We start from the raw sequence: 22285 nt of genomic DNA, 5'->3' as shown, positions 1-22285 counted from the left end.
AATTTTCTAAGTTCGAACTATATACAAAAGGAATTCTTGTAATTGCAAAAAAACAAATATATGCATTAAAAAAAAACCTAAAACAGATATTGCCGGAATCCTTCCAACTTGATTAGTTGGCCACCTTCAACAAATTTGAAGAAGACCTGCATAATGAAAAGTGCTAGGACTTGCAGTACGTAAACTATTTTTTCTTCATAAAATTGGCTTTATGCTCTCTAATTCTTGTAAGTACTAAGGACTTCTCGATATTGATTTAACTAATAATAAAAATAAATTGAAAAAATAAATTGATAAATATTTAAAAGAGTGGAACACATAAGACTGGATCTACGTACTCTGGAGGACCTTGCAGCTTCTACTTCACTATCGAACAGCCCAAGATATATATACCTGCAAGCAAGTGTCGTATTCTCAATGATGATAACACGGTTTCCATGCATACATACTGTGTCCAATAACCAAACAACCCCACAACTAGAATATAGCGACTCAGTTATAAGAGCAAGCAGTCTCGAAATTAGGCCTAACAGCTACATTCAGACATTATGTAAATGTATGGCTACGTCGAGTCGAAGATTTCTTACTTCTTGCCTAGGAACTGTCCCATACGAGCTTCCCAACGACCGCATTTGTGAAGTGTGACACCTCTATATTTGGAGCTCCCCCTTGCGAATCTAGTGCTATGGCGGCGAAGAATGTGGACAAATTCTTCCTTGGTCAAGTTCCTCATCTGTTAATGATCAAATCGAGTTGAAATAATTTGCTAATTACAAAACCCTATGGTAAATGAAAAAAAATAAAGAACCCCACCCAGATACAAGCCATGCACTTAAGCGTGTGATTCTTTTTATACAAATATTCTTCATACTTTTGGCATAACAACGATTTTCCCATTAGCTCTGCTGCACAAAGAAGATGGATAAGTAAAAACCAAGAGAAAAAAAATACACTACCAAAGAAAAGCCCAAAGTGAATGGTAGAGAAGTACCTCCGGTTCTGGCGGCCTGCTTGTTATTGTGGGTGCGGAATGTGATACTTTCTTCCCAAAGAGCAGCTCCTTTGTCTTGATGCTCCAAATCGCGATGTTACCATTCTCTCCTCCTAGTACAAATCTCATCCGTTAACTCAACTTCTTGAAAACTTCAAACAACAATTGGCAGTAGCCAAAACATAATGTACGACATCATTAGTCTCTCAGATGGATCCACTCCTAGCTGTATCTGTGAGTGGGAATTTACATGCCCTTCATAATATTGAATAGATCCTCTCTAAATCAGGCGGTGATCATATGGTTTGATCTATAATAAAATCCAATTGTAAAATTGTACATATATACATTTGAAATCAGTTCACTCTATACTTCAAACATAAGAGTAAATAAAGTAGCATCTACAACAAAAGAACATAAGATAGCTCGAAGAAATTTTTCTAAAGTATGAAAGACAAAAAGAATTTGCACCCCAGCTTGTAGAGTGTCACCCCTCGGTGGTCAAGGCCCAGTGGTTTATCGGGGAGGCCTTGGGTTTGATTCCCACTTGCATAAGTTTGTGTGTGTGTGTGGGGGGAGGGTGTTTGTAAGCCACTTATCATGTAATGGGGACTTGGGTGCTAAAATAGAGGTGGCTTTCAAGAAACTTTTTACTTGTATATTATGTGCTCTTTCGAGGAAAAATAAATAAACAAACAAAATAAAATAAGATAAATAGTAATTTGTCATGAATGTATAGATCTTCATATAACATATGATAAAGCATCCTGCAACTACATCACCACATTGACTATTACTTTAATCTACCAGCACAACTTCCATCATAACATGTCATTTTGGAAGGAAGAAACCACCTCAAGATAAGATTAACTTTATGGAGAACATTAAATGACTGTCGCAAAATAAATTCATATAAAAACTTACCGAATCATCCATTGAACTTGCCCAGAAGTACTAGTCATCGGTTTGAAGTGTTTTCAAACTACAAAATCATAATTGAAAAAATTCAACAATATCTCATATAAGAAATGTAGGTTAAAAAGTTGATGCTTAATTTGTCTATCAGTACCTGGAGATAGAGGAAGGCATAAAAATGGTACAAGAAGGATTTGACCTGCAAAGCATAACAATGGAATCCAATCACAAATTTTGAGACTACAATCAATTCCACGTAAGTTCAGGATATGACGATATAATCAGTATTGAGTATTTGATCCATTGAAGTTATTTGCATAATGCTCGTTATTGTTTTCATACTTGTAAAACTTGCACTCTAACTAAGAAGCTACTTCCAAAAGCAGCAGAAAAATTGTGACTGCAAATGCGGTTACATCAATATATTTGTAAACTCATCGCTTGATAAAATTCTCAAGTCTATATGTTGGATGAAAATACAAAGCTTTTGGAAGGAAATAATAAAGAATAATAACATTTAGATTTGAACATGTTATAAAGGCCATAGACAAGCAGCACAATACCTCAAACCATGCCTTAGTCTGTTTATGAGCATTCCTACTTGAATCCTCATGATATGTATTTGATGAGAAAGGTATTCGATGTCTAGAAACCATTGTTCCTTGTTGTTTCTGTCGAACATCAACTGTTACAATTCCACCATTTCTGAAGCCACACAACATAACATTTCCCTGCAACAAAAGATAAACATGATAAGTTCCAGGGATGAGACTTTAGTAACTAGTACGACAACCTAGCAATAAGATGCCATTTACATCAAATTAAACATATTGCAATAATAAAACAAAATGTAAAATGAAGAGCCACGACCAATCGAATTCGATGAAATGATTGTGAAAGGACCGGGAGTAAGATAGATTGCATAACGAATCTTGATATGCGATTATCTGATATAATGTTTGCACCCTATTCAACAGATGGAAGGGAAAAACTGCAACTACACGTACAAATTGCATCTAGCCAAAACCAAGCCTACTAAAAACCTGGACTCATAATTTCTGACAGTCCAAGTGTAGATATTAAAATATTCATATAGATCCTTGACCCCTTGAATAAATACATCCAAGTAAATAGACATTCACGATGGCATAAGAGCACCTATCCATACTATACAAAACTAAATAACATTCAATATTACCGACTCGTTAAATTGTAGTGAGAAGACATCACTTTTGTTGTGGCACAACCACGATACAGCTCCAGTTTCTAAATTTAACATGGCAGCTCCCCGATTGGTACCTATTTAAAGGGGGCAAAGAGAGAGAGAGTTATTTCATACGTAAGAAGATATATACATAACATACTGTGATTTAAGTGCATATTATCTGCAGTACCAAAGTAGAAACGCCAACTCAGTTGGTCAATTATGTTTCACTTGGACATAGTATATAAAACTAGTGACATGAAAAATGTAGTTTTTTTATGTGGGAATTTCTTTTACTGCATATCAAGTAGTAGTATCTTTTGAGATGTTAGTATAGTCTCACATGGGATAATTAAAGCTTTGCATAATAGTATATAGTTCCTTGAGTTGGATGCCCAAATTTAGAAAATATCAGAGCAGACAATTGTATTTGGCCCAAATGGGACCATTTACTCCATGTTTCCCAAGTACATTGTCCTCATGTTAGGTTCAAGTAACGCCACACGTGAGGGGGCTTGTTGAGATATTAATATAGTCCCACATGGGATAATTAACTAAGAAAGAGCAATCATATAATTATATCTTGAAGCCATATAATTGGATCAAACAAATACAATGAAAGCTTAACAACTCTTAATTGTTTTGCCATCAACCTGTAAGCGATCCCAAGAGAACCCAAAGTTGCTGCTATTGGTGTTTATTCCTATTAAGCAAATGAGAGTTTGAGACAAAGGTCGAACCCACACCCCCATGCTGCAAATGTAGACCCTACCAACATCCTTTTTCCCACTATTCCATTTAAGATCCTACCACAATTTCCTTTGGCTAGTTGGTTTTGCAAAAAAGTTCCAAGAACTTGGTGCGTGAAAAAAAATAGAGCCCATTAATTTTTAACTTTGTCACATTAGGATATTGCTACCAAACTCCAATTAGATACTGAACCTGAACTAAATGCAGTTAAATCTAACGAAACTATATGTCCAATCAAAATGTATTAGTTCAGACATTTACGTTAGTTGTTCATTATACTACAATAGCTCAAGTATAAAGACAAGATATGCACCTTTAGAATTATAAAGTACTTCAAGTGAAAGAAACAGACAACACTTAAAAGTGCTCCAACATAGCAACTTGGAGTTACATAACAAAATGCAAACAATGTACTCAGTGAACTCAGGCCTTCACAACAACTTCGGATCTACTTTTACATAAATCTAAGAAGAAAATATTATTAATAATGAGTGGCATGAACTTGAAAAATAAAAATAAGCTAGGAAACAGTAAATTCATGAAAGCAAATCTCTTAGTTTTAATAAATCATGCAATTTGCCTAAGTAGCACTAACTGGAACCAAAACAACACAAAATCCACCCAAGTTCAACAGACAGAAAAACAATCTGACCAAAGATGCATACCTCAATCCGTCCAAAGCTCTATTTCTAAGGCTTCCATTTAATCATGACAAAACTGGAACGAAGATTCAAAAATGAAAACAAAAAAAAAAAAAAAAAAAGATCAAACTTTGGGAGAAAAGGAGACACCTTTTTCTCCATGCCCAGAGGAGATGCAATAGAAGGTTCATCGAATAATAGTTATGACCCCATGTCTGTTAAATTAATTGAGAGGATGTTCAAGATTTGTGCAGCGAAAATCTTCCCCCGAGAGTTTCAAAACACGTTCAGTGGTTGAGCGAACTCCAAGTGGCTTAGGAAGCGGTTTCGATAATGGATGATAAGAGAAGGGACAAAAATAGCGGCAGAGGATGGACAAACATTGGTTTATCTCTTCCTTTATTTTATCCGTTATTATTTTCAAGATAGAACTTAATTCTTTTAAGTTCTTTTCGTTGATTTATCTCTCATTAGTTATGACGCTGTGACGAGAAAAAGTGTAGCGTCGGTGAGAGAGAGGGACGAGACTGTAGAGTGTAGTGGCGGTGAGAGAGAGAGGAGAGAATGTAAAATTATGTTTTATATTTCAAGTGTTTTATTTTGTAACACTTCTCAAACGCTTTTTAAGCGTTAGCAATTAATTCCTTAAATTCACTCGAAATAAAGCAACGCTTTACAACATTACCAACGCTTATGTAGCGTTGGCAACTTGTTAACGTTAAATAAGCGTTGCAAAGAAAAAAAAGGTGCGTGTTGCAAATATCCTATTATGGTGTAGTGTCAATAACGAAAAAAAAAACGTTAGTCATGTTTACTATACAAACCTTAGAAGCCTTATAAGCATCTCCTGCATGAGCTAGTAGATAAAAGGTGTTGACCAAATAGTCTACTAACTAATCACTATTTTTGTCATTGTGTTTTTTCCTTTACTAAGAATAAGTACACTTTGTATGCATGTGAAACAGTGCATAGAAACTTTTGCTTAAAGTTTAAAAGAGGTCCTTGTCAGTACTATTACATGTCAATTCTCCCTCACACACAAACATAATTACTTACTATTGCTTTATTTCTTTACTAATAATTAGTACACTTTGTATGTATGTGGTGGAAAAGAAACATTGCATGCCACGTGTCAAGTCTTTATGCATCATTCTTGTATTTAGTGCAAAGATATCATGTGTAATAACAGGACAAAACAAGACTAGGCATATAGATTACTATTACTGACGGCCCAAAACAAACTGTATGAAACAATTGTATCCATCTTTTAGTGAATAGTAGTTTTGTCCTTTAGTGCATATTATATGCTTTACATCAACAAGTAAATTGGCACTTCAATCGAAATCAGACTTTTGATCCTCTAGATTCCAACTACAGTACCACTTTAACAATAATTTTTTTTTTATCACGTAACTGAATCGCATAAAAATAATAATACCTAACGGAAGCAATCATATATTACTAATATTGCATGCGCTATTCAGTATGTGATATATGTCACCCTCTTTTCTTTTATAGTATGTATCAATACTTAAAAAAAAACACCTTTATTAATTAGAACATACAAATTTGAAATAATCATATATCTCATATAAATTTTTTGGATATGATTATTCTTTTTAAAAGTAAATCAAAAATAGATAATAACATAACCCGCTCCAATACCAATTGTTGGGATTACTTTAATCATATATCTTTGACATGCTAATATATTATTGATGAAAAAAAAATTAAAAGAAAAATACCTTCAAAGCCGGAATTGGAGATTGACAGTAAAGAGAAACTTTCCAAAGCTGAATCCAAATCACTTAGTCTTCAGCCTTCTAGTAGATTCACCACACAACACACCACAAAACACTTTTGTTTTTCTTCTACTTTTAGTTGTACTTTTCGTGGAAAGACTAATAGTCCCTTTCTCCAAAAAGTAATTCTCTTATATAGAGAAACTTTGAGAATACGTAAGTGTGTGTAGTGGGATCTACTTAGAATTCCAAGTCTTATCTTAAGAGGACAAGTTCTTGTCATACAAGTACTTATACTTGATATACTAAAACACTTTTAATATGGAAAGTGCCCATTAACAAATCTATATTTACAATAAGGCCCTTGGAACTTTCAAGAAAGTCTTTTCCTACCATTAATTATATCTAAGTCCATCCACTTTACTTGTATTCACAATTAGACCATTGGAAATTTGTTCTTCACTGTCACGCCCATGTCTAATTGACCCAATGTGACATTTAACATCAATTGAGTATTAAGAAACTATTTCTTATACCAGCCGGGGTTTGAGCTCAATTAGTTATGTCACAATTTCCTAATACATAACTCCGTAGAGTGGTGAATCCTTTATTAGAATCCGTGATTCAAGATGTCCTACATTCATTATCCAAAACGTAAGTCTAGTCTATGAATAGACATTACTTTTTAACGTCTCAAAGTAATAAATTTAAGACACAATGAATTTTCACAATTCCTCAAGTCCAGGGATTAATTGATAGTGTGAGATTTGCACATTAACCTTAACAGTGAATTTATAATGTGTTCTCACTTTGATCCCCTCAGTGTCAGTCATGTAACTACACCAATATACAAACTTAGAGTCATACTCAAATGATTGAGATATCATCATCCTATCATATAGCAGTTATGTTTATTACAGTCTTATAAGTGAAGCGTCCGACTTCACCCCTAACTATGAGCATTTTAGGTAAATAAATACAATCAAATCTCCTACACATGACTCTTCATATGCTTAATTGTTCTAATTCTATTACCTATGGAACTTATGGTTTCATTATATGATATTAGTTCTCCCATATGGATAATAATAAGATTTGTGTATTTAATCATCATGTATAAATAATAAATGTTCATTGACTTTGTAAAGGCCAAATATCCCAACAGATCAAACTACTTGTATCCTGGAACGGTAACCTCCCTATCGAAGACATTATGATGGTCCCTCTTGGGGAACCTGAGCAAGCTGGATGAGCTGCCAAGTTCCGAGAGTCGCAACTTTCATTTTTCTTGGTCATATGTTACGGGATGGGGATTGCATCCAATTAACAATTTCATCTCTAGTCACAACTCACAATAAGAGAGTTCAAATGAGGGGATTCTGACACTGTTCCAAAGGTTCTTTCTGTCACCGTATTGCAATATTTTGTTATGTGTGTCATCGTGGCTTCTGGTATATGTTTCACCATCCTTATCAGAGGACTCTCAGAGTAATTTTGACCAATGCAGTGCTGGTTTGGATTCGTGGCGGGATTCATGACTTTCCACGTGCTCACCTGATTCGAATTCAATCATGTTACTAGGATGTGTACAGTCCATAACCTTAGTAAGGAGAATTTGGTCTGGTCGCCTTTGTCCTTCTACTATGTTACCCAGGTTCCTCGAAATTGGGTTATTACAGAAAACCACATATAAATCAGTATAGTTTCACTATTTGGTGAGCCAACTCACTGCTCGGATTGTCCTTCTGAAGCCTAAACACAAACTTGAGTTGGAGTTTTCAAATTCTTACATAGTTCCCTTATCTCAGCTACCTCGCATCTAGATAAGCAAAGAAGACGAATAAAACAATGTCAGAGTACCTCCCCGGGGATATCATTGAGGACATACTTTCCAGACTGCCGTCTAAGACTCTTTTGGCGATTCAGGTGCGTATCTAAAGTGTGGTGTACGTTAATTGACAATCCTTACTTTATCGACGTTCACTTGAAGTGGTCCAAGGAGAAGGACAATGTTAAACTAATCATGCAGGGAGAAAGACTACGCCGCTTCTTTTTATTAGATCATGAATGATGAACTACTAAAAGCAGGTACCGAAGAAAAATCGTTGGAAGTATATGAGAAACTAGTAGAGCTTGATTTATGTATACAATCCTTCTGCTGGATGTAAGAGAGCTCGACAGTCAACCTTTGGTTTTGGTTATGATGAAACAACGAAAAGCTACAAGTTTGTACATCTTGTTTCGCTTGTGGTGTTTGATGATTACGATTGTATTTCTGAAACGACCAACGTGTATGTCTACTCATTTGAGAATAATACTATACATGGAGAAAGGTCCTCCACAATAGTTTTTGTGCCGATCGAAGATGTGTATTTGCTAATGGCTTTCTTCATTGGCTGGCATATGAGAGTGTGCAAGTCTCTGAACGGGTAAGTATTCTTGCAGGGACGAAAAAATTTTATGAGGTGCCTGAACTTGGTATCGAGTACATGTGTTTATCATAGGCCTGCTCCGGTGGCAGAATTAGATGTTTGGATTATGCAAGATTATATAGCGTGAGAGAGTCTTGGATCAAGATGTGTACCTTTGAAGATTTGCCACGCTTTCCAAAGTTTTACAGTGCTCTACTTATGAACGACCCGATAAGCCGAAGCCAAAAATATATATTGCACCGGCATGCTAACCAAAAGTTGATCAGTGTTGATACAAATCACACGGAAAAGAAGAAAAGGTACCAGTAGAACAGCTTTATGTCAGGGATTGAAGCTCCAATATACAAATCCCATCAGCTTCTTCAGGGAAGAAAAAAGGGAGAAAATAAATACATCAAATTCCCACTCTCAACCTTCTCATATCCCTTTCCAAGCTCTTCAAACAAGAATCTCTCCCAAGCAAAGAACATGGAGCTCCCTCCTTAAAATCCCACCACCATCTGCGGGAAGTGAAGGGCTATGCTACATCAAACCACCTTTTCTGATGATGTATTGGTTAGTGAAAAATCTATACTAGAAGCGAAAGAGTGGGAGGATAGAATTGTTGGGTTTTTTCTTGATAAGAAACTGCCTTACACTCTAGTCAAAGAGAATGTGAAGAAAAGATTGAAGCTTTTGGGAGATGTAGATATAGCTTTGGATGGAGATATCTACTACTTCAAGTTCAACATTGACAAAGAAGATGTACTTGATGTTGGTTCTTTCTACAATGCAGGTAAATTGTGTCATGCCATGGACGAGAGAAGTCGAAGAGAATCGGGGCTCAATCCGAAATATACCTATATGGGTTAAATTTTCAATGTACCAAAACAATTATGGAACTATGGAACAAGAAAGGCCTGAGCTTGCTTGCTAGTACTATGGGTAAACCTCTTTTTATAGATAAAGCAACATAAGGGAAACAAATGCTCTCTTTTGCAAGAGTTTGCATTGAGATTTCAGCTGAAAAGGATCTCCCGTCATCTTTGAAGATAAAAGTGAACACTAACAAGGTTATTTTTATTCCTCTAGAATTTACTTGGAAGCATTTAATTGCATAGATTGTCAAATGTTTGGGCATAATAGGGTTGGTTGTGAAAGGCAATTACCAAAATCAAAACCAAAGAACAATACTACTAGTATACTGCGTGGCAGTGGGGAGTGAGCAGAGCTGCGGGGGAGAGAGAGAGTTGGGTGATGCAGGGGAGAGAGAGATGGGTGAAGAAGAAAGATATTTGGGCGAAAAAAAAAGGAGAGAGAAGATGAGGACAGACAGACAGAAACCAACCAATTAAGTTGGTTTTTGTCCGCATATCCCCCCCCCCTTTCTACCAAAATTGTTCGCTCCGCTCACTCGATTACAAAAGAAAATGTAGGAAATTGTGAGAAGAGGTATGTCCAATAGTGGAAGAGGAAGGAAACTAAGTGCCTAGAAGACACTAGCAGTGCTAAACTATCTAACATCGTGATTAGTTCTAATACACCCCAACAAGTCCTTAGTCAAGGCGTGATTGATAGTGGAAACAACTCATTGCCTGCACATGGATCTCAGGGTAGGCTATCAACTACAATTGTAAGTAACCAAGGTAATAGATTTGCTGCTCTTGCTAATAATACAATTGACGTTGATGTCCAAACATCTTCTATTATACTTGGAGACTGTGTAATTGTTGTAGAAACCGAAGCTAAATCTTTGAAAGTCCACCTGGTCTTGTTAACAAATACCATCATATGTATGAAGCTATTGTGGATACAAGTGAAGATAAATACTCATATGCCATTGATGAGGAGGATAGTAATGAGAAAGAGATTGAGAGTGTCTTCAAACACCACATTATTCGAATACAACTAACAGAGTTGAAGGCATTAGTTCTCAATCTGTTGAGGTTGGCTATGAAAATATAGCAACAACACCCTCGATTCATAACGATAAATGGAGGACTGCTATGAAACCAAAGAAAGCTATGAAGCATAAACAACGTTCTCCTGGTGGTATTGATGATCCTACCATCGCTATGATGAAAAGAACTTCATCTATGGCAAGAAAAAAAGTTAAGCATCTTGATGGCTACATTAAAAAAGTTTGGGATGACTCAATGGGATCGCCATTTGCTTGCATCCATTGTTGTAGCTTCTTCCGAGACTTTGAGAAAATCCAAAGACACATTTTGAAAGATCACCCAGCCTTGGTTAAACAATTTGCAAAATGAATTTGCAAAATGAAATAGTTGTGATGTACTTCTATTGTAATGTTATGCTTTGAAGATTCAATTGTGTCAGGCTCGTAGCCTTTGAAAGTGATGTATGCTGAACCTTCCTCTAATGACTATACTCTTAGAGAAGACATGTAAATTCCTATGCTTTAATGATATAGGTAGGGGTCTGCCTTAACCTCCCAAAATCTATTAAAAAAAAAATTGATTGTTATATATCTTGTCGGTTAGTTCATGTTAGTTCTCCATTAAGAGCAGTGGCAGCCCTTTGAATGGCTCTAGCAACCCTCCAAATCTCATGTTGAACTGCAGCCTGCCCTTCTTTCTTTTGCATTCTTGTAGCTTGAGAAATAGCATCAGCTACTCCAGGAAAAGAAAACAGCTTACTTTCATAGTCTTTTGGAGGCCCATAAACCTGTCCAGTGCCAATAAAAATTAGTGTTTAGGTGTGTGGACCGACATCAATAGTCCCACATATCCAAGAAATAAAGTAGTCACTAAGCATACACGCATGGATCTCTGTAAACTAGCATCCAGGCCTTTCCACACCCTGATTCAAGGTGTTTAAGTGGGGGCAACATCGATGCTAGTGAGATCTCTGGGCCCAACAATTAGTCCTATACCAGCTAGATTCATTGAGAGGATTCTAAGTTGTGGATGGCTTACCAGATGCTTGAACCATTGCCTTCCACGAAGACCCTCTATATCCAAGAAGCCTCTCTCTGCAAGCAACAACTTGTCATTCAGAGCCCGTCTCTTTAACTCTAAAAAATCATCTGCTGTTACTTGGTCTCTCAGTTTCTGCAAAAATCATCATACTATCAGAGTTGTGTATGACAGATGATAATAAAAGATGAAAATGGCACTAGAAGCAATTAATCAAGAGAATTATAACGTAATTTTTCCAAACACTTGAAAATTAGTATACCAAGTTTTACCCTTTGATTTTCAATACTACAGTTATGTCCGTTATAAAATACTAAAGGGGCAGTCTCATCTGTAATACCTTTGCTTCCTCTTCAGCTCCTTGAGCAGCAGACATAAGTTGCTGGATTGCAACATTTATAGGAACTAAAGATACACTGCCATCCAACACACTACCCAAGGCATTTGAATATTCCTACATAAAACATTCAAATTTTAAGAATCAGGGAAACAAGAACAGGTGAATGTGGTTGAAAAGTTTAAAAATTGTTTAGTGTCATCATTATGTTAAAAAAGATTCAAGGAAATTAAAAGTTTAGGGCATTGGCGTATTTGTTCTCCACTTACAATGCAGAAAAAAAATCAATGAGGACTCCTAGGTAGACCTAGTTAGACCGAATGAACTAAATGGTTACAGAGTTGTAAGGACAAGCTGACCATCCTACACTTTCTGGCGTATATTTTCTTTTAGGGGCAACAACTTACAACAGTATTAACTCTTTTACGATATAGGTCACATCTTCGAAAATATAACAGGTTAAGCTTTGTATTGGTTCCAAACTGATAAAAAAACACCATCCGATAGGCAATCGTTACTTTGCTGACATTTCTGTAATGTTAATACACAAAATTAACATTTTTTTTTTTTTTTTGTAAGTCTATTAATGAGATCAGTAACTTTGTAAATGCTGGCGGGGTTCGAACCCTAGACCTCTGGTATCATCACACAAACATTAACTAAGCTAGCTGGCAGCCTGGCACTGACTAATAACTCGTATAGGAAGACAAGTTTCAAAAAAAATCGAAAGAAGTTAAGAATGTAATTCATATAAATGCTTAGCTAACAACATCCCCACCTGCAACTGAGCTGCATAAGAGAGATAGTTGAAAGGAAGGACTGGGTCATCAGCCAGGCGAAGGGCTAAAAGTCCCCAAATTCCAGCAACTGAAGGAGGGGAAAAATAAAAAGATAAAAGAAAAACGTTGATTAATTTTACCTGATAATTTGTATGAGCAATTAGAGCAATTTAAGTCCAAATAAAGCATACCAGCAACATGACGGTGAAACAATGGATCTCCATGCTTCGTTATCCAGTCATAGGAGTCAAAAGCTGTGTGATAGACTGGAAAATCTGAATAAAAAATGAAACTAAGTCTTTATTTAGCCAAAGGTGAAGAGTTCCAAGTTTTTTTTCACTTTTACTAACAAATAACGTTCCAGATTACAACCTAAAAATTGAACTACAGAGACAAAAGAATTCTTAAAACATATGCATCATAATGTTGGCAAAATCCTCAAAGTCTCTCATACAGATGTGAGCACGAGTTGATTCACTTTATTGTGACAGTGTAATATGACTTTCCAGAGATAAGATAGGCTTTTCTCTCCAAGGTAAGAGACATTTGATCGTTTACACTACAAGACGCCATTGTCCTAACCCAAAAAAATCAATCTGTTGACTAATCTTTCAAATCTTACGTATATATAATCATAACCAAAAATGCTATTCCCTAGAATTTTTTATTAAAGTTTTTTAACATTGGACTCTGCTCTAGTACAAAAACACATGAACAGCCTCATGGTAGTTCCATTTCTAGCTTTTTTTTAACTGTGCTCCTATCAATATAAAGATATGCACCTCTTCCATAGTACAAGTCGACAGACGAAACTCCTGCATGTTGCAAAAATGCGGCATAATCAGAATCCACCCCGCTGAGCCTCTGGATCTGCCATTAACATTCAAGAAAAATCTACGTAAGTTCTAGATAATTGGAAAAAATGTTCGCTCAAGGTTTCCAAATTGTTGTCTACAAAATTACTCCTCCATCCTAGACAAAAAACCTATTAGAGCGCAAACACTGCTTCTAAGAAACAATAGGAGAAACTGATATACTTGGTTCTGGTTATAATTGGACAGTGTTAGATACCCCCTAGATCTTATACATTAAATGTTAAATGACAAAATGATTACAAGTATCTGACAAAAGGAATTTATAGAATGGTTGATCAACATGAAGATGCTTAAGAAAGTTATAATAGAATGATGTTTGTGAATATCCAATCTCAACTTTTAACAAGCAGATATCCTGTGCGCCAGTACATCTCCTTGTGATCTTCCCTAAAAATACCAATATCAAGGTCCTTAGCCGAAAAGTAAGCAGGAGTGTCTACTGTTTTTGCAAATACAAAATTTTAGGACTCCCCCACGAATTTTATGCAAATATAAAATATTGGACATTGGGGTAAATTGACTTGCAGAAACTTGTCAATCAAGGGGCCCAGACAAGAATATGCAGGTTAGCTAAGCACAATATACAATTTCTAATTTGGATTGTATTAGAAATGGTTGATAAAATTATTCACCAACTCGACATTATTGTCTATTTACATACATGAACGTATAATCTGAGAATATAGTTTTGCATTATTGTACATATTATCAAAGGAAACATCATACAGTTCAACAGTGTGATGAGGAAAGGATTTGTGAAGGCCTTCGAACAGCTTACATTGATGCCTTCATTTGTAGTGGCCCATGCCTCATATACGTCAATGCCCTCTGAATCAGGATCTTTGATCTGAAACCAGTTTCAGCTTAAAAACATAACATAATATTATGGGATCTCAGACATATCTGAAATCAATTTTCCTTACTCCATTTCTGAAGTGTGTATATGCATAAATTTCATGACCCCAATCAATTACCTAAACTAAATTACACTCAGTCAAAGCTGACTTCTCTACAAACAGTGAAACGAACTTAGGAGTTGAGCTTACTTACTGAAAGTAGGTGTGTGAAGTATAAAAAAGTTAAAGTTTAAAAGTGACTGAAACATGCAAAAGCTAATTATAGTTTCATACTTCTATATCTATCAGTTGGGATTTCAAAACAGTATGAACTGTCATCATTCTGCATTTGCAATGACAATTGCATCTGAAAATAGTATATATCCTCTTCTAAGTTATTTCACTTGCCTTCTTTGTGACCTCTATTATGAGATTATCCAGTTGCGGAGTTGCACGAGCAAAGAAACCTTCCCCTTGAACTGCACAGTCGACGTTAAGGTACACAGCAGCTTTAGAACCCAAATTGACAAGATTCTGTTCAACCCATTCAGTGGATCCAACCTGAAAAGATAAACTCTACCAATTCATTTGTCCAAGCCTCACAATTACATCGAGATAACTGGTGCTCATATCTGAGAAAGCAGGTTAATCTGGTTCCAAAACTTGGAATTTATAGATGTGACATAAAAGTAGACAAAGCTACACTGTCACTTTTGCTCCTCAAGTTCAGATAACTTTAAAGGAAGTAATGTAAAAGAGCTGACAATAGATAATATACTTGAACTCCGCCAGCATCAAAGAGTTACTGATCTCATTTAAAACAGGCTTACCAAAAAAAAAAAAAAAAAAAAAAAAAAGATAATATGCTTGAACTTACAATTAAAGTTTCTATCGAGCTAGAAGAAGCTATAAAATGTAACAGAATACTTTTAGACCGATAATGTTAGAGGAGGAAAGTATTGTACTATATTAGCTTTAACTTTGCCACCATGCACTACTAAAGAGCACAATAGAGAGAGATCTATCAAATAATCATATTAAAATAGCTATCACTTCGATATATCAAATTAATAGCAATCACCTTCACATATTAATAGATATATCACAGATCCCAACATGGTGCTAACCAGTAAGGTGATAGGTATTAAAGAATGAACATTACCTACCATCCCAAATTCCTCCGCATCCCAGCTGCAGAGAACAATGGTCCTCCTTGGGGCCCATCCAGATCGCATCAAAAGGGCATAACGTCGAGCAATATCAAGTAATGCAGCAGTTCCACTATTAGGGTCAACAGCGCCATAAGTCCATGCATCTCTGTGGTTACCAAGGAGAACATAGCGGTCAGGCTCTTCCCACCCTCTTAGGACAGCAAAAATGTTATAAACTTTTGCTAATTTGTTCTCCTCCTGGAATACAAAGAGTTGTGAAGAAAACGTGAAATCGTCAAGGGAGTCATAATGGGACATTTACTAAGTATGAAAGCATGTCAACGCATCAAGATTGATGATACCTAGATTGTGGAGCATATTGTGAATAGGAGGAGAACCTTACAGTAAAATGAGATGCTAATGGCCCTTTGCTTTATTAGTGGATGTTTGATGCACCTAATTAAACTATGAAAATCTACCAATAAGATATTAGACATGTATGATCCATTGCATCATTCGGCGGCTAGAAAATATACCAAGTGGTTGTTTAAGTCGTCATATATTTTGGCATCAAGATCTTAAAGTAGGGCAGATGATAAATTGGGTGCTGCATTCTCAATGTACAGGTATATAATATGAACAGCATTTAAAAAGTATCCAACACTACAAATTATTTGGATAACAAATTGAGTCCTTATTTGAACAAGACTCATATCGTGTCATTATCAAAATCAAGATTTGGTTAAAGTATAAGTAGCAATTAAAATTTAGGTATAAAATAACTCTGAATCAATGTGTAGCACATCAATCACAATCTTCTTAACTCAATTTTATAACTTCACTACATCTATAAAATGTGCACTCCTCTATACTCTGTAGTGATTGCATGTGTATGTCATGATCCATTCATTTAATTTTCCATAACATTGTCACCATTTCTACAAACTCCGCAAGTCTCTAGTGAGTTCTATCTCTTAAGATTGTGTAAGAATTTTTCAAAAACCTCCCGTAGCGCGCACAGTTCTTTTCCCTTAGAATGTTCAAGCATACACATTGTTTGTCTCTGAAGGTGTCCAGTGATCAGGGTAGAGGGGTTTAGGGAATGAAACTATTAACTATCCAAAAATAAAATTAAAAAAAAAAACCCAAAAAGTGCACTTGTTTCTTTGGAAGCCGTGCAAAATATCTTAAGTCCCATGAAATTGACACGGGGATGCCAAGAACCCCAAATTAATAGCAATCCAAAAATAATTGGATTTGCTCCGGGTAACTGTAAAAAATTCTGATAGAATGTATAGCAACACGAGGTCTTGCGTCCAAGTACAACTTACCAACTGAAATATGCGTGAGAATAGACTTGAGGACCACAGCAAACTGTGGCAATCCCTTAGTTAGACCAAGTGGATAAATCATTTAAATCTTAAGATACACAGCATCTAAAGTTTTGTCTCATCTTATCTAACCTTAAATTATGGACCACACATCTATACCAACTCAATTAATATTCCGTTTATGGAATAGAGAACCATACGTCGGTATGCAAGCATCTGAGAAAAAAACAAAGTAAGTAACTAAGTTCCTAGCTTACATTATAAACTCCCAAACTAGTTAACAAACATTCACCAGAAAGAGGTGTATGTTCACAATTGTGATAAGGTTTTGTGTTTTTCCCATTTATTTCTTCACCTATTGCTACCCAACCATGGGTGGTGTTGAATCATTTACTAAATCAACACATCTGCAGAAAATTGACTGTTCCCATAAAAGGTGAAGATATAATTAACTTATAAATCATAGAATATAATTCAACCAAGAAATGTACATATTCATTACAAGTTTTAATATCATTTACAAGCTTTAAAATTTTCCAAGGAGAATTTCAACCGGCGAGGGTTTGCAGGTAAACCAAGAAATGCACATATCCAACTTAATTTTATGTTACTTCAGCTGAAAGGTACTTTGTTATAGACAAAATCCAACTTAATTTTATGTTACTTCAGCTGAAAGGTACTTTGTTATAATCCAAAAAACACCATTTATTAATTTGTATAAGGACTTGCGTGGTATAGTCCACCTATATCTAAATTCTGCAATATCTTGACTTTTTCACACAACATTTCCTGATTGACCACTTACAAAATCCCTAACCACTTCTCAACAATTTTATAAAATTAAATTTTGTAATTTATTTTTACTGTGCAATCATTAACCAACCAGAACAAGCATTCTCACAAAGGTATAGTCCAAACAAAAATGTAAGGGGCACATCATCCCAAACAACATAACAAATTAACAATACAAAATATAGCCTAATTACATAAGTCAATAATGTTTTATAATAAAAAAACATAAGTAGCTCACACTGCATAACATAAAATTACTATCGGTAAATCAAATAACATGAGAATAAAAATTTACCTGGTAAGTGAAATTCACCAAAGTAGGACCAACACCCAAACTACCAAACTTGAACTGTAAATTATCCCTCCACTCAAAAGGCAAATTCACACCATCAAGTGATTTTAAAATCACCTCAGCATTAGTAAAAGAAATGGGCATAGATGGAATCTTCGGAAACCTTTTCAAAACTTCACTATCATCAAAACCCAACTTCTCTCCGCCTTTAACTCCAGTCCAACCAGGTGTTAAAGGGTCACCCAACCCTCTCATAACTGTTCCTCTCTCAACTCCATCAAAGTTATCACCATCAACATAAATGAACACACCTACTGCACCATTCTCTTGAGCTTTTCTCACAACACCACCTCTTGAAACTTCCCCTCTTCTCACAATCACCACACACCCCTTAACCTTCACTCCTAACCTCACTAACATACTGTAATCTTCTTCCCTACCATAATTCCCATACACCACTTTAGCAAAAGCCGACCCGGAAGGTGAGTATGCATGATACGGGTCAATAACCCGACCCGCTTGACCCGGTTCAGTCAAAACCAAGTTTTGAACAGACCCATCGTTAAAATGCAACGACACTGAAGAATGCACAGGGTAAGAAAGCAAAGCTTCGAATTCTACAGTGTGGGTTTTTAAGCCCAAGTCTTGAAACTGAGTTTGTACGTAGTCAAGTGTTTGTAGGGAAGATGGGGTGCCCGTAACATGTGGGTGTAGTGTAAGGGCGCGTAGATACTCTGAGAGGGTGTAATTATCAGAAGAAGAAAGGAAAATGTCTTGAAAATATAAGGGTGTTTTGGTAATTTTAAATAGTGAAGTTGATGAAGTCGGGTGATGGAAAAGTGTGTACATAGCTAGAACACATAGAACAATAATGAAAAATAGTGTACATGTAAAAGAAGAAAGAAAATGGGTTGGGGAGCTTATTAGTGAGACAGTTTTAGCCATGAAGAAGAAGTTTCTCCTGTTTTTATGATGAGTTCATGGGAAAGAGTGTGTGCTGATTTATAGGAGAGAGAAAAAAAAAAAAAAAAAAAAAGAGAGAATGTTGTGGTTTTGGTTTTCACCTAGCCGTTGATGTTTACCTCGAGATTGGACCTCACGTGTTTAGAATGTGGTCCAACTGTACGGTTTAGTTAGTTTGGTTGTGTACTAAGGTTTTTTTTGTACTTTTGCTGTTCTGGCGGTCTGCACAGGAGTTGTAGTTCCAGTACTCCTGTGGTCCTGTTGCATAAAATAATCACGTGACTCAAAATATGTAAATTGATCAAACTTCTTAAATCATCAGGGGAATTAACCAAAATGAAATGCGTACAAGTATAAAAGTTAGATCCAAAGTTCCTAAAGGTCAGAATCTTAGCACTTTATGCACACCTGATTCGTGAAAGTGGTGTACGCGACATGCATGTTTGTTTGTGAAATTGTTCTAAGCTTTCAGTTTCAGAGATACTGTTATAGTGTTATCACTGATTAAAAACGGAATATACAAAAAACACTTCACAAAAACAGAAAGAGCCATTTCTGTAATTCTGTCTCCTTCAAATCTTCGCAAAATCTTATAACTTTAGTTTGTGGGGTCATGACTCTGAGTGGAAAAGGCATTACCTTATGATTATGTATATTATATATCTCCAATTCTCCCAAAAGAAAAAGAGAAAAGAAAGAAAGATGCCCAAGCAATCAGGCACCATGAGCTTCAAAACGCGCTAGAAGAGAACCTCATGTTAGCTCATCACACTTCTCCATTACATATATATATATATATATACATGGTGGTGGACAAAAATGTCGTGGAGATCGCGTGGAGATTTGAGTTAGATGTGGCATAAAGATTTGCATAAACCTTTTCAATGGACTGTATTAATTTATAACGGTTAATTAATTTATTATTTAATTTTCATACTAAAGGCACGCTTACTAATAAATAGTATGGTTTTAAAGAGTTGTATTAAATTTTCTACTATACATGCATGGTATTGCTTTATAATAATTCTAATGGTTGGGTTTGATGGTCATGGAGAGTTAGGGATTAAGCCCACTTTTAAAGCTCAACTATTTAAACGGTAATTAATATGGGAGACACATGCGGTTGGGATCGTTTTGAATGAATTAAATGTTATTGATTAATTGGTTTCTTTATTTTTACACTTAATGACTTGAGAGGTTTCATTTGAAACAATTACATTATTATTATTATTATTATTATTATGAGGTTTTTTTTTCCTTAAATTCACAATTGAAAGGAAAGAAACGTCTTTCACTTCCACAACTCCTCTCTCCCAAATTCCTTTTTTTTTCCCCCAAATCCCAATTTCACCATTAACAACATGGAGTGTTATGGTATATATATATAGTTTTTCAATTTAAAATTGGTTTTTTTTTTGTTCACTACAACATATGGGTCTTTTGCAACGTTTTTATTTCCGACGCTTTCAAAGGGTTGCTAATACACATCATTGGCAACGCTTTAAAGCGTAGCAACTCTATTTGGGTAGAGTGTAATTAGGACATTATCTGCGACGCTTGTAAGCATTGTTGATAATTTTTCTGCACTTAATATTTTTTTAAAATCTTTTTAAAGTTATTTGAAGTGTAGTAGCTATGCTTTTAGCGTTGCAAGTGGTGACCTTATTCAACAACGCTTTCAAAGCGTTGGGGAAACTTTGTTTTTTGTTTTCTTACTCCCAATATTGGCTACGCTTTGTAATCCGTCGATGGTGTTACTTGAAGACATCGTAAATATATTACATGTATTCCGTTGTAGATGCTCTGGCGCTAATATTTCACTGGACCATGCCCATTTTTGCTCTTTTATTTTCATCAAAAGTTGAAAAATAAAAATCGGAAACAAAACATAACCCTAGCACTCTCTCTCCTCCCACACCAATCTCCCCTCTCTCTCTCCATCGCACTACCACAACAATCTCTCTGTCTCCGCTCCACTGAACCACCACCGCACCATCAATCTGCCTCTCTCTCTTCACCACCGCACTAGGGAGCTAGAAGGAACAACGACTAACGCGAACCCAAGCATCAAACACGAACCTACATCGAACCAGCAACCAAGGTTAGCAAGTTATCACCAATTCTTTTCCACATGCTTTCAAATCAGAAGCTTAGAAAAATATTCTTTGAATGTTTAAGTATTCTTAATATTTCAAAATGGCGATATTCTTTGAATCATTTAGTCCTTGTGATTAAAGTCGTAAGTTTAATTTTCTGGTGTTCTGTTCATTAGAGTAATCGATGGTTTGCCACACTTGCAATAATTATCAAAATAGAGTTAGACTAGAAATTATAGAAGAGAAAGGGATAGAAGACCTTCTGAGGTTATGAACTTTGAAACAGTTATCTTTAAGTTGTTCTTTAATTCAGAACTTTCCATTAGGTTTTTTATGTTTCTTAAAGTTGTGATTTTTTTGAGGTTTTGATAAGTTTTTTTCTTTATTTTGGTGTAGTCTAGCTTAAAGTATTTGTCTCAGAAGAATTATCGAATTCCACGTTCAATATGAACCTTGGAGCTTGAGGCTTGCATTCGCTGAGAAACTTAAAAGCCAAAACTGCAGGTTCCTTTTTACTCTTAGTAGAGCGATAAACATTATTTTTTCAAAAATGAATCTTAAAATAACCAAAACTACTAACAGTGGGACATTTTCCCCAAGTTCTAGAAATTGGGTTAGATACGATCGATTTACAGCTCATACATGTATATTAATTTATTTAATTTGGTGGTATTCTGCGAAATAGGGATGAAACTATGAAGATTGTTGAAGCACGGTAAATTAACCAGAACTGCTAACCCTCAAAAGTACTGTCACTACCTTAGTGACTCATTGTTTCTAAATAGTATGCTCTCTGTCAGGCTAATTAAGCTATCAAATGTAACAACTTAGACAACTTTCACAGAAAATGACCATTTCCCCTTTCTTAAATATCCTTGTCAAAAAATTTGACTCTAGTGTGTCTACTAATCAGCTGATGTTTGATGGTATTGTATTTGTCTAGCTCAATACTCTATTTCCTAGCTAAAGTTCATCAATTTTGCAGATGTAGAGCTTCATGTTGCCTGTGTCATACTGGAATGTTTGTTTGCCCTCCAACATTACGGAACTCACCGGGTGGGCTTCCTGTTTGCTCCAATTGTCATAACATGGCTTTTATGCATTAGCTCGATTGGTGTATATAATATTTTTCACTGAAATCCTCAAGTATATCAAGCACTATCTCCCTATTACATGTATAAATTTTTGAAGAAGACACAAAGTAGAGGGTGGATGTCATAGCATGTATTAATTGATGAAA

At 35.6% G+C, this 22285-nt stretch overlaps 1 protein-coding gene and 2 long non-coding RNA genes across 3 annotated transcripts; 1 reads left to right on the top strand and 2 right to left on the bottom strand.

Moving 5' to 3' along the window:
• Positions 1–329: 329 nt before the first annotated feature.
• LOC147485947 (uncharacterized) lies at positions 330–732 on the bottom strand. Its single transcript, XR_015201231.1, has 2 exons — positions 588–732; positions 330–393 (listed from the first exon to the last, which is right to left on the bottom strand). It is a non-coding gene; the product is annotated as an uncharacterized LOC147485947 (long non-coding RNA).
• A 10193-nt stretch (positions 733–10925) lies between these two features.
• Positions 10926–19258, bottom strand: AMP1 (Peptidase M28 family protein). Its single transcript, XM_086571238.1, has 10 exons — positions 17990–19258; positions 15587–15829; positions 14829–14981; positions 14363–14431; positions 13492–13579; positions 12901–12984; positions 12709–12797; positions 11934–12047; positions 11594–11728; positions 10926–11342 (listed from the first exon to the last, which is right to left on the bottom strand). The coding sequence occupies exons 1-10, from the start codon at positions 18929–18931 to the stop codon at positions 11160–11162; spliced, it is 2100 nt and encodes a 699-aa protein (XP_086427364.1). The 5' UTR covers positions 18932–19258; the 3' UTR covers positions 10926–11159.
• Positions 19259–20682: 1424 nt separating this feature from the next.
• Positions 20683–22265, top strand: LOC147485945 (uncharacterized). The gene is made up of 3 exons (XR_015202690.1): positions 20683–21050; positions 21442–21549; positions 22031–22265. It is a non-coding gene; the product is annotated as an uncharacterized LOC147485945 (long non-coding RNA).
• Positions 22266–22285: the final 20 nt, after the last annotated feature.

This window comes from Coptis chinensis, chromosome 7 (assembly GCF_015680905.1).
Source record: "Coptis chinensis isolate HL-2020 chromosome 7, ASM1568090v1, whole genome shotgun sequence".
NCBI lineage: Eukaryota > Viridiplantae > Streptophyta > Magnoliopsida > Ranunculales > Ranunculaceae > Coptis > Coptis chinensis.
Note: the sequence above shows the minus strand (reverse complement) of the source record. Positions and strands in the feature narration are given on the sequence as shown.